At 44.4% G+C, this 12,897-nt stretch overlaps 1 protein-coding gene across 1 annotated transcript in view; it reads right to left on the bottom strand.

The window, feature by feature from the left end:
• The window catches only part of TRPC4AP (transient receptor potential cation channel subfamily C member 4 associated protein), a 29,585-nt gene extending 17,188 nt beyond the window's left edge, over positions 1 to 12,397 (bottom strand). The window contains exons 1-5 of the mRNA XM_015881358.3: positions 12,251 to 12,397; positions 4,424 to 4,552; positions 4,047 to 4,163; positions 2,539 to 2,596; positions 1,371 to 1,426 (exon numbers count right to left, since the gene is read on the bottom strand). Coding sequence (XP_015736844.1) covers positions 1,371 to 1,426; positions 2,539 to 2,596; positions 4,047 to 4,163; positions 4,424 to 4,552; positions 12,251 to 12,367 — 477 coding nt within the window. The 5' untranslated portion in view covers positions 12,368 to 12,397. The remainder of the gene's footprint in view (positions 1 to 1,370; positions 1,427 to 2,538; positions 2,597 to 4,046; positions 4,164 to 4,423; positions 4,553 to 12,250) is intronic.
• Between the last annotated feature and the right edge of the window lie 500 nt (positions 12,398 to 12,897).

Here is a 12,897-nt window from a genome sequence, read left to right as displayed (position 1 = left end):
AGAAAGCACTGTGTTTATGGTGACCAAAAGTAACTCCAACCCTTGTTTGAAGTTCAAATGGGCTGTACAAGAACTACAGACTCCAGGATGGGAGGCTACATCTCAGAACAGTGTTGTTTACTTGCTTAAGCCAAGAGTAAACACTGCATGCCTGGAAACACGTCAGAGAGGCTTGCCTCTAGTTTCTCATACAAATTATTATCAGCTCCATTTCATAGTATGCAAATTCAGCTCCCAAATTCCTCCTGAACTGTCAGCGTTGCTTTCAGAGCATGAGTAACCAGAATCCAGTGTCAGCCGTAACAAACTCAGCAAAGAACAGAACAGACATACTAAAGCATGCTAAAGAGTAATTTCTGGGGCCCCCACACAGCTCATTACAGGTAGTTTTCGTGCTCTGATCTCTGACAACACAGATTATCTACTCTGGAATTAAACATAACTTAAATCTCTATGCTGGAAGCATGAAAAAGGTTAACGCTGCACACACAAGATATCCACGATCCCAAACACTGCTTCTTCAAGCAAGCAGTAACAACACAGTAAATCAAGTCAAACACAGCTTGTTTCTTAGCTATTACAGTATGCACAGTTTGCAAAAGTCACATTAGCTCTGGTTTAAGAAATATAAGTTGTGTAAGTAAAACGTCATTCCCTCTGCTCTCCTTTCTGCAGTCAGATACAGAGTACTCAAACTCCTGAGATAAAGCTGCTGTCTTTGGAAGAGCTCCAGCCCAGTAACTACCTTCTTGGTTTGTTGTTTTTTTTTCATTAAACAATGCTCCCTAGGCTATGACATAATGAACTGTGTGATTAAGTAAACAATGCTGAAGATGTTTCCTGTAAGCATAATGAGAGGCATGCCCTTCTAGATCTCCATTAAAATTCTAAAGCTGCTTCCATAGCTGCCACTGATCTGTCATCAACTGGTAATTGAACTGATATTTAGTATATGAAGAATTTGCACAATTGAACTTAAAAAGTGTTTCTCAGTAGTGTTACTGAACAAGATACAATATAGCTTGGGTTACAATGTGGGCTTTCAATCCCAGTTTCCAACTTCAAGCTTGAACGCATGACGTTAGAAAGCTCCACACAGCTTTCTAATGGGAACATGGAGACTCAAAGATCTAAACAAGAGAAGTTAAGCTTGACAATGTGCCTAAGAAAACAAAATATCCGAATAATAATCCATAATATAGGGTGGCTGTGTATTCTAAAGGGACTGTAATGAAAAGTTTCAGAGTAAATTCATATTATGCCTAAAAGGGCCTGTTATCTTGTCAAGTATAAAACAATCACATCATTTAAAACACAACCAGTGTATCAGTTAAGCTAGAAGAACACTTTTTTACAGCAGTCGTACTTACACATACACACGTGTTGTACAGTATGCTTAAACAGTCCTTGATGAGGTCATCACTTACTGCAAAGGAGAACACAGACATTCACTAGCCTTATGATGACAAGGAATACTAACATCCAAAGCAGTGATATGAACAGCTATGAAAAGAGCAAGAACTTCAGGTCAAGTGCTGGCTTACACCATACCTGCAAATACTTGGAGAAGAAAAAACAGAGGAAGAATCACTACCTACCCTAATTGCTTGTTTCTTCCACAACAACTACTCACCTCTGCCTTGGACTGCAGACAATAAGGTGTATCTGAAGTCTAGTGCACAGCTTAGTCACACACAGAAGTAAAAGACAGAGCGTAAGCAAGATTTCAAAAGGGGAGAGGGAAATCAGAAATTAACTCAAAGTCTGTCAAGTGAAAGCCTGCTGACAGATGTATTAATTCCAGTTATTAAACATGAAAACAAAAAGGGCCTCTTCACGTGGTTTTCTTCATGCAGCATCAGGAAATGTCAGAAAAGCTTTCAATGCTATTTATACCAGCATTTCAATATTTCAGATGTATTTTCGGTACAGACATACAACAGCTGCCTCAAGCTCAATTCACTTCACCTTTGAAGTTCTCTGGCATGGCGCAGAGCATGACATTTCCTCAGAAGGGTTGTGTGGAACCAAGCGAATCATAGACAAGATAAATGAAAACACTAAATTCAAGCTGCTCCAGCAGGAAAACTGCCCTGAAGTCATTGCTCCTCATTAACAAACGCTCTTTACATCATTTTGGAAATTACTAGTCACTATGCCTAGGTTGGGAAAAAGCATACTTTACATTATCTTACAATCCACACAAATCCTATTACATAAATAATGTTAGTGGGTTATTGTTATTAATCGTTAACAGCAGCTGTAGTCACAGTGAGATGAAAAGTTTCTCGTGGTTGGAGATTTTCTGCACTGAGAAAAGTTATGCAGATAGCATGATTGCTCCTGAGCTTCACAGCAGGTGAGTATCCTAAACCCCAACATGAATCAGTACTACTGAAAATAAAGAAACCAGTGACTCATTTTGGAACAGGAAATCCATGGCATGGAGAAAAGAGCAACAGAAAAATGGGACAGCTCCTGTCTCAAGAAGGGCACACAGCAAGAACAAAGGAAAAGGCAGCAGAAGTATTTACTCACTTTTTTGTTTCTTTTTCTGTGTCATAAGAGTTGGTCTCATGAGAATTTCTACTAAAAGCTGAAATGACAACAGATAAAGAATAAAGGGAATAATAACTGGGATACAAATAACCAATTAATTTGTCAGTGATGAACCCAAACTTAGTCCCACCTCTGCTGAAATCACTAAGATTCAGTCTGTACAGTAAAAAACCACTGACGTCAGACTTAACAGAAATAGCTGTGCTTATCCTGAAGAAAGAATAACAATTGTATGAAATAGTCTTCCTATGGCAAACTATTAAGAAAGTGAATCTACAAAGAAAGTGATTTCACATTCCAGGTAACATGAAGGATGGGTATCACACATCTCCCAAAGTAATGAACCTTCAGCAATTTGCAAATACATACCGATTTTGAAACAGCAAATCTTGCTGGACTTCAAAATACATTGCAACTATAGATTTCAGTCTGATCTGTACTCTGTAACCCAAGAAAGCTAAAAGAAAACTAAACCTAAAACAACCTGCTACCAATCGAAAGCTCAAACGTGTGCACTTAGATTTAAACATAAAAGTTCTTTATATTCTTGTAGTAAATGTACTGCAACAAGAAGTACTGCTGTTTCTGTTTTAAAATAAAAGGTATTATTTTAAGCAGTTTCATATTATGTTCCAAATTTATTGGGTAGCTGAAGAACTTTGTCCTCGGTTGACAAGATATTAGCAACTAAGCCAGTGTTGTTCCCAGAACAATACACCCTAAATAGATGTTTTTGAAACAAAGGCATGCTGTTGTAATAAGAGTGAATCAGCAAAGAGACTGCAAGAACCATAAAGTCAGTCCACTGAGAAACACGAGTCAGATGTTTCTAATGAAAGCTAAGACTGCAGCGGCTGATGATTGGGAATTTGAGTAGACTCAGGTATCTCTGTAACACCAAATTGCAACCAATATCTACACATAAACCAAGCAGCCCTGCTTAGTTGTTTCTTTTTCCATAGATAAAATGGTGCGCACTGCAGGCCAGCAATAAACACAGACCATCTTGCTAACAGAGCACACTTAGTGTGCTTAACAAGTCCCCACACACCTTCAGTGGTAAAGGAAATTCTCAGTGCTCTAAATCTGACTGTATTGCACTTAATCTTACAACTAGAAAACATTTGAAGCTATTTCTTAATATCCTAGAGGTCTTGTAGCTCATTACAAGCAGGTTACCTGAAGAAACAATCCTGTCTTTTATGTAACATGGAAATATGTCTCTCCTGCACCAAGGACTCCATATCTGGACTAGGTACTGCAGGTGGGGCCTCACCAGCATAGAGTAGAGGGGCAGAAGAGCCGCAATGGTAATGGTTAACATCAATACAGTAAAATCATTCTGCAGATTGCATTTAGAAGAGTCTCAAAGATCCTATTTATGAATGTAATAATGGCACAACTATTTTGCAGAAATATTTGGAAAAAACAATCAACCAACCAAAAAACCACCCCAAAACACAGCAAACCAAATAGAGCATGCTTACATCAACACCTCCAAACAAGTCAAATGTGTATGTATTGGGGAAAGTGGACTCCTGAGCAGCTTTTCTATCTTCTGTCACAAACGCCATGGCTTCCATTGAAAGAAGTGGAGAGATTTCCTGCATGCAATGGAAAAGAAAGAAAGATTCACAACGAATACTATTCATCTGCATATACACATCTTCCATAGAGCATCCATGTGATCTACTGACTAATCAACTACAGGCATTCCTAGCTCTTATCTACATTCAGTTCACAGGTACAATCATAGAAACAGTTTCTAAAATCACTGTTAGTATGCACATGTAAAGTAAGCCTTTATAGAAAGCAACAACAAAACAGCACATGGATTCCAGAAGAACACAGCAGTGGACACTACCTTTAAGATGCTTTGGCACTGGGAGAAATCACTGTTTGGGTGACTGTGCTCATATAGCTTTTGTAACAGCAGGGGAATCCCATTCCACTTCGCTTGTTTATCTCTTTCCTTCAACAAGGCCTCTGTGATCTGCAACAAAGGAAGAATTTAATTCCCACGTGTCCAGTGCGTAATGCTCAGGAAAACAATTCGTCCACAATAACAATACAGGAACAGCACAGCACATTGGTCATAAATGACAACCAGCACCTCCACCACCAGGGGAACAGCACTGTGTTATCACCTGGGAAGAAGGCTGCAATCACCAAGAACATCTCAGCATTTGCTACTACATTTTTGCCAACTTCCTCCAGCTTTCCACCTTCTCAAAACACACAAAAATCCTCAATATTTATCACAATGTTTATTTACAATAAAAGTGGCACAATATTTATTGCACCTGAACACAAAAAAAATCAAGCTGCAGCACAACGCTGATGAATATTCCACTCAAAGAAGCTGCAGCAAGTGCTGCAAAGCAGGAAGGCCTCCAAGGTGATCCAGCAGATGCTCTAAAGGAGGAACTCCTTTGTGAAGCCCCCATTGCAGTTAATGTTAACCAAAACACGACCCCTCTCCTTAATGGGGCTTCACCAGACATACCTAACAAATCTGCAGGACTGACTTTTGTACAGAAAGTTATGGCCGATGATGACAATCTTGTCCATCCTGCAAGATTTCTGGCAATATGTTTTACACACCCATCCCCAGGCCAGCAGGACCATATTTCAGTGCAATGCTAGTGGATTTTCAATTACCCCAGACCCCATCTGCCCTCTCTATGTGCAGTCACTCCCTGATCCCTGGTTAACTCCATGCTTCCTTCCATGCTCATTGTTCCAAGCTGCAGCCAGGAAATCTCCTTTCTTATTGTTTCAGCCCAGGCATCCTTCTCAGCTATACCTCAGAACAGTCCCCAAGGGCTGTTCAGTTCCTGATTAGACACAATTATATGCAAATATACTCCAATTTCTGAGTGAGAATTTAACCCTTTTCTTTTCTCTCTGTGCAAGACAGCATACAGTGCATCCTGAAAACCAACACAAGCACATGATGGCAGCATCTGTGGATCCTCTCCCTTCTTACCTTCCCGGATACATAAGGCTTGTTTGTTTTTCCTTCAATCAAATACTCAAACCGGTACTTTAAGAATCTCAAGGCTTTTAAGGGTCAGTTTTTCTTGTTACAAAGAATGATCAAAGCGATATGAGCAAACCTGGTCCATAATGCTGTTCTCTTCAGTTTTCAACTTTTCTCATGTTTCCAACTTTGAATAAGAGTCATCAACCAGCATTGCTGGGAAATGACGCAGAGCTCCTTCTATGGAAGCTGTTCCTACAAGAAATGGTAGGGCAAAACCAGAAAGTCAAAATGGCTTTGCGTCACCTGGGCTGTGAATAATGGGTCAGCTCCTTTGAAGCCACAGATCCCCATTCCTCCCTGCAGCACCCAGCAGAGAGCACGATGTGTTCTGCCACTGCCCCATCTCGGCGTGGGAGGAGCACACAGCACTGAGCTGCAGGAGGAACCAGATTAATTGCTGGGTAAAGTGTAAAGAACGCCAGGGAAAGGCTCCAGCTATCCAGCTGATGGAGATGATACTGCAGCAACACTGAGGTACATGGGCTCCTCTCCCCAACTGATGTATTTGTGCTAATCTGCAGAAAACTTCCAGTCTTGAATTTCTGAAAGACTGTAGTAAACGTTTCCTTACTCTCATCTTCTTTTAACTTCTTTCCAAGAGAATTTTTTTCTTCTCTTGATTTAAAACCCATCTTTGGTTTCACTGCAAACTCCAGCCTGTGCTCCCCATTCTGCAGTCATGAGGCTGCTGTGGCTCTGAGTATTTCCATTGTGGTAGGGCTGTATTTGCCAACATGAAGATTTTGGATTCTGTGGAGGGATTCAAACTCAATTAAATCGTACGGAGCTGTCTTCCTTTACAGCCATTTTGGTTAAGATGTGTATCTCTTGATTGCTGTAACTGTAGCAAGTCACCAGTTTTCCCTTATGAGCAAAGTTGTTTTTTTCCTTGCTCTCTTTGGGTAGACATCCTGTGAGCAGCCATCAGGATTAGTGGGGCCCCCTTCCCTCTCCAATACATTTTTGGTCTCACATAATCAGGCTAAACTCAATCAAATGTAGATCTCTCAGAACTCTTCACTCACTGGACTGCAGCAGAGGATACCTGAGGGATCCCCACAGGAAAGTTGTGATGTTAGACCCTATCCAAACTTGCCAACCACCCAGCCTGGTGGGAATGTCCCAACCACCTCCCACTCCAAGCTGTGGCAGCCTGGATCTGCTGGAAGGGCACAGACATTCAGGAGGATTTAAGCACTGAGTTGAAATGCAGCAACAAGCCCCCCCAGTACAGCAAGGTAGGGCATGCACAGCACTTCTCACCCAGAGGATTGCAACCGATCAGTTCCCAGCAGATTACCCATGCACCTATAGCTACAGTAGGAATACTTTCCCAACAGTTAATGTATGCTGAGGAAGAATTATACACAAAGTCAAAGAGACCGCAGATAAATCTATATACTTTTCCTCCTTCCTCCTGTTAGAAATCCTTTTGTGTTCCTTAAGGGCATCAGTTAGCAGTTTCTAACATTCAACAAATATTAACAAATCCCTAAGCAGCCCTGTGCTCCTATCTCCCTGAATGCACACCCCATCTGCCAAGCTCCCCCTTCCCTTCTCCCCAGCACCTGCTGCTGTGTTCACGCAGGACCACAGTGCTCCAGGCACAGCCCCTGCTGCCAATGGTCAGAGCTGCACCATGTGCTGCAACACCTGTTACCTGCCTAAAGCCTCTCGCAGTGATGATTGCTTCAAAGCCTCTGTACGCCTTATTTCACGTTACCCTTCAAATGTTTCAGTCTTACTCAGCAGTCATTACAGGAGGGTGCTTTCTACTGATATCTGAAAAGGCAGAAACAGTTAACTCAGGTGTCCATGCATCTTTCACACCACTAAAGGACTCATTCTGGGTCAGATTTTAAAACCATCTTCCCATCTGTAGGCCCTGATTATAGATCTCAAGGAACAGATACAAGCACGTGGCCTCAATGTATTTAGAAGGAAACAAAATCCTTCCTATATCCCTTCTGCCAAACCTTTTAGGCTGCATCTTTATAAAACAGGAAACTAATATTTGTGCAATGAAATATTTAATTTTCCTCCCCACAGCACTAACTTAGGAAGTTGTCTCTGAAACACCGCCAGGAAAATGATTATTCACAGTTTTGGGGACCGTCCAATCATTTCTGCTCTTTATTGCATTTTCCTTCCCTGTCCTTTGGCCAATCTGTTTCTTTCCTCCCTCTCCTTTTCGCAGACATCCTACTACCACCAGGCTAACTCCTGCCCCATTTCTTTTTACAAGGCAGCATTACAGACACGTAACCTCAGGCCTCTGCAGCAACTCTGGTAAGTGCTTAAGGACTAAGAGCAGAAGCCCACAGCTCCCAGTTATCTGCTGGTTCTTTGGCATGGTGTCAGCGGTTCACCATGACACATGGAGACCGGGGTAAGAACACGTCAGAGGCCCCCAGTGTTTTATTTGTAAAGGCAGCTCTCTCTGCAGGTGGCATGAAGTTGGCAAAAATCCCTACTGCCAGCCTCCCTGCAGCCCTGGGGTGTGGATTACACTTCTTAACACTATGGCTCCTGCAAGGCCCAGCCTGATCCTGCCACCTTCCTCCTGACATCCCAAAAGAGGGGACAGACACAGAGGCACAGTGACAAGGACAGGCCCTGCCGCAGCTTCCAGCTTGGCGCAGCCACCCCTGTGAACCCCAAAGCAGTGCTCCACTCCCTGTGTCTGCAGGAAGAGACCACACCTCATCCACCTCCAAAATCTACAACCCTCTCTGAGAGCAGAAGGACTCCAAAGCAGATCTTCAGCAGCAGCAGCTCTTCAGAATCACTGCAGGGCTTAGTGGAATGGCTACCAGTGTTTATTGTGACGATCTCTTGCTCAGAGAGAAAAAAAAAAACAAAACAAAAAAACATCAATAAGATCGTAAAATATTAACTTTTCACTGATTACTCCTGCCTTAAAACTGCCAGTTTCTTAAATCCATTTTGAAAGCAAACAACATGTAAAGATAGCAAGGAAAAGGCAGGAGCAAGGAACTATCACACCTGCAACTGTTTGCCTCCCACTCACGTTTAGTCAAGCAAAATAACACTCCCAGAGACTAACACTGCTACTTCTCAATATCATCTCCAGCATATGACAGAGCTCTGCTCCCTGTTACATAAAAGCCAGTGCAGGCTGTCCAGCACTAGCTGGCTGTGCTCTCCTGAAGAGGTCTAAGCCTGCTCAGAGCAATACAATTAGAGCTGCTAGAGGGGATTACATTCACGTGAACGTCCATTCGTTGTTGCTGTCAGAAGGAAACAAAATTGGTTGGAAAACACAATATTTTCAGAGATTTCAGAATGGGAGGAGATGGAAATCTGCATGAGATGGTAGAAAATGTTTTCCTTTCACAGCAAAATAGTTCAAAGTGAATAGGGACTACACAGCCAAGGAGAACCACAGAACAGCAGATTGTGAGACAGAGCTGGAAAAAATGGACTCTCTTTTCCACTCCGATTGTTTCAGCTAAACCTTGGCAGCCCTGTGAGAGTGTGAGACCAGTGCTGACGCTCTGCTCTTGGGACTGCACCAGAAGCATGCTAATTTGCCAGCAAATCTCTGCCTAATCCATTATTATACCACTTCTCTACAGGGATTCACATTGCTGCACCTAAATGTCTTCTGGTTTTATGTTGTAGACATGCTTTTCACAGCTCTCTTGCAGCAGATGAGGTGTAGTATACCCTCTTGCAGATGGGATGAAGTTTTGCTCAGAGCCTGGTCAGGTGAACCAAAATGTTCCCTTACCTTGATGTAACTGCAGCACAAACCCTGTTGTGTGTTACTTACAATCCCTCTGTGCCAGGACAGGCACCACAGGCCAGTTCACAAGTAATATTTTCCTTATAGGCTGTGTGTCAGTTCTGGAAAGTCAGTCTGCTTCTTGTTTACCAGCACCTGAAAAGCCCCTTTCACTCACTCAATGCTCAGCACCAGGGCAAACCTTTATATGAGGTTATACAATCTGAAACAGAGACATCCAGGGTAGCAACTGATGCTAGCAATATGGCTAAAAGGGATATATGAACAGGTAATGGCAAGGTTTACTAAAACCTGCTTAATTCATCTAACACTGTAACAATAATGCATACAGGCCAGCTGCCAAGAACATGGTGACTTCTGGTAGGTGAGCATGTGGCAAAGATCCAGGTTGTAGAGGTTTAGTTGGCCTCAGTGCTGCCAGATATTGACGGAGCTGTTGTCCAAATTATTTTCACGTCCTTGTACGATCAGACTGATGAATTTCCAGACATACAGACGTGTTATTACCATCTCAAGAACTGTTTTCTTCATATCAAAAGAGATTCTGAGATCACCTAAAATCAGTACTCAGAGCTTGGTTACAAACAAAGCAACTCCGCTGTTACCCACAGAAGAATATTAATTGCTTCCCAGGGAGCAGATGCTGGAAGTAGCACCAATACTGTGGGAGAACAGGGCTCGGATGGCAGGAACCACAATAAGCAACAGCGTTTCCCAATCTCTCTGAAGTAAGTGCTGGAAAAGAGTTTCTCCACAGGACACCAGATGTGCAGCTCACACAGCCTGAGACAGCTTCCCTGCAGAGAACAGTAAGGGTACCCTCCTGACTCTGTTCTAGACCCGAACACAGCAGTTTGGAAGCCCTCTGCTCTCAGGCTTTCCAAAGCAAATGAGCTAAGAACCCCAATCCAGGGCTCCACGCTGCTACCGAGGAGTCAGAAGAGGAAAACGGTCTGATGAGCTCTGATAAAAACAAGACTTGAAGTACCCAAAACTGCCTCGTGCTTCTTTAAAGGTTACGTCAAAGCGTTTTAAATTTAGATCTACAAACAAAAGACTCGCTTCAAGGTAACTGTACAAAGGCACAATTCACAACGTTGAAAATCATTCAAGAAGTTTCGTGTTGTTGGTGTTCTTCCTTCCCCTTCCCCTCAGTCTAAGTGATTCAAAACTGCATTCCTACCACATTTGTGAAGCACTTGGGAGCCCTACGGCCCAAGCTTGAAGTTTCTCAGCTCAGCAAAGACACAATGAAATTTATAGAGAAAAACAAACAAAGAAGCAACAAAATCCTCCCTGAATTCAGGCCTTGTGAGAAGGAGGATGTAACTGGCAGAAGTCTCCTTGATTTCTCCAAGTCTGGCCACTTGTGGTTGGATCAAATAATTAAAACATGGTACAACACTGTGCTTCTCAAGCTAAACGAAGCCCAGAGCAGACACAGCAGCTCAGCACTTCATGTTGGTGCACAGCATGGTTACAGGCTTATTTGGCTTCAATTGCTATGGGAGCCAGAGCGTAGAGGCAGAGCTGGTTGAGACAACACGCTCTGTGCCTACATGCCTGCAGAATGCTCTCCTAAAACAATCCCATTGAAACAACTGCCTGAAAAACAGAGAGTAACAGGGTTAAATCCAAGCAAGCAATGTGCTTTTTCTCCAAGCATTAACCAAACTGGCATCTGAATGAGGAGTAGAAGCAAGACAAAGCAGCAGTTTACAAATCACCTCCTGCCTCTTCTACCTACCTCATGTACAGCATTAGGGCTGGATGCTGATTTGGATGAGCAAGTACTCTCCTAGAAATCGCTCAGAAGCCTTCTTAATGGAGGAAAACACCCTGATGTCTGAACTAATGAAAATCAATTAAATCCCATTTCCATTACATTTTAAGACTTAAGATACTGTAGCTTAATAAGCGACCACCAAAATGTAAGTTCTTTACGCCGTGCTTCGGTTTCCTGGCTTTGCACCTTTCCACGTTTAACCTTTAAAAGAAATACTGACTGTTCTTGGCAAGAAGAAACGACCAGTCCAAAATGCCAGAGCAGCTTATTAAGGAAGCTGCACACACACACACACACACACAGGACAGGCAGCAGCCCAGGTGAACGAGCTGCTTTCATTCCTCACTATTTCCCAACATCATCAGCTAAGAAGGATGACGATTTCCAGCAGACCTGGAACATACACAAGGATAACCACCCACACGGAGCTGTGCCCCTCACAGCCCCAGACAGCAGAAAAACCCCTTCATCCCACGGCGCGTTTGGTTGGAGCTTCAGGATTATAAATACCTGAGGTGTGGGAGCCATAGTGGTGAGTCTGGTCTCTTTTCAGTAGTGAGTGGGGACAGGACTAGGGTTAATGGGATGAAAGTACAGCATAGGAAGTTCCGCACGAATGTGTGGAAGAACTTCTTTACAGTGAGGGTGACAGAGCACTGGAACAGGCTGCCCAGGGAGGTGGTGGAATCTCCTTCTCTGGAGATATTTAAGACCCGCCTCGACGCCTACCTGTGTGACATGGTGTAGGGAGCCTGCTTTGGCAGGGGGGTTGGACTCGATGATCTCTAGAGGTCCCTTCCAACCCCTGCAATTCTGTTACTCTGTGAAGGGCCGCCTATCGCCACATGAAGCCCCCAGCCCAGCAGCACAGCACGGCTCTGCCCTGCGGCCTATCCATAGGACGGGAGATAAAGAGCCCGCAGGAGGCCTGGCCCACGTAGGTGGGGGAGCCTCAAGCGGGCCCAGAACGGCTCCCAGTGCGGCCTTATGGCCAGGCCCCGGGGCAGGCCCAAAGCGCAGCACAGCGCTCCGCCCGCCCCACAAGGCCTCGGTCGCAGCTCCCCCATCCCATAACCCTTCCCCACGTTACCTGCGCCCCCCTCGTGAGGCCTCGCCCGCTGAGCTGCCCGTGGCGGAGCTGAGCCAGGATGTTCGTGGGGGCTCCGCGCCGCCTCCGGCCGCCGGGCGCAGGGCCTACACCCGCCATGGCCGCTGCCCCGCTCGGCCCGAGACAAACAGGAAGCGCCCCCTCCCCCGCTGCTTTGTACGACGGACGGATACAGCGCCCCCTTCCGGTCAGCGGGCGCCATGCCGGAAATAGGCCGCGCGCTGAGCATGCTGGGAAATGTAGTCCTGGGGGCTTGGCGCATGCGCGGTGTGCGCTGGGAGGGAGCATGGCGGAGGGGATGTGAACAAGTGAGGCCCCAAGGGGAAGTTTAAAAAGAGGAAGGAAATGGGACAATTTCATAGGAAAAGCGTATCAGATTCTGAAGAAAAGAGCACATTGCAGGGTAAACCAAGCCTTTGCTAGGCCATGTTACACCTCAGTTTGCAGATGGCATTACCTGGATGCTTCCTAAACCAGTTTCAGGTGGGCAGTACTGACTCGTGCTGATTCTACGCGCTCAGTTCCCCATGTCACAAATGCCTTCCATCCATTGAGCCATCCTTTGTGCTCGATAGACATGCTAGATCTACAAACACGAGCCCTCACCTCACGAATCACAAGGTTTTCCT

The sequence above is a fragment of the Coturnix japonica genome, chromosome 19 (genome assembly GCF_054131305.1).
Source record: "Coturnix japonica strain WE chromosome 19, WE-NBRP24, whole genome shotgun sequence".
Lineage (NCBI taxonomy): Eukaryota > Metazoa > Chordata > Aves > Galliformes > Phasianidae > Coturnix > Coturnix japonica.
This window is presented reverse-complemented; position numbering and strand designations above follow the sequence as displayed.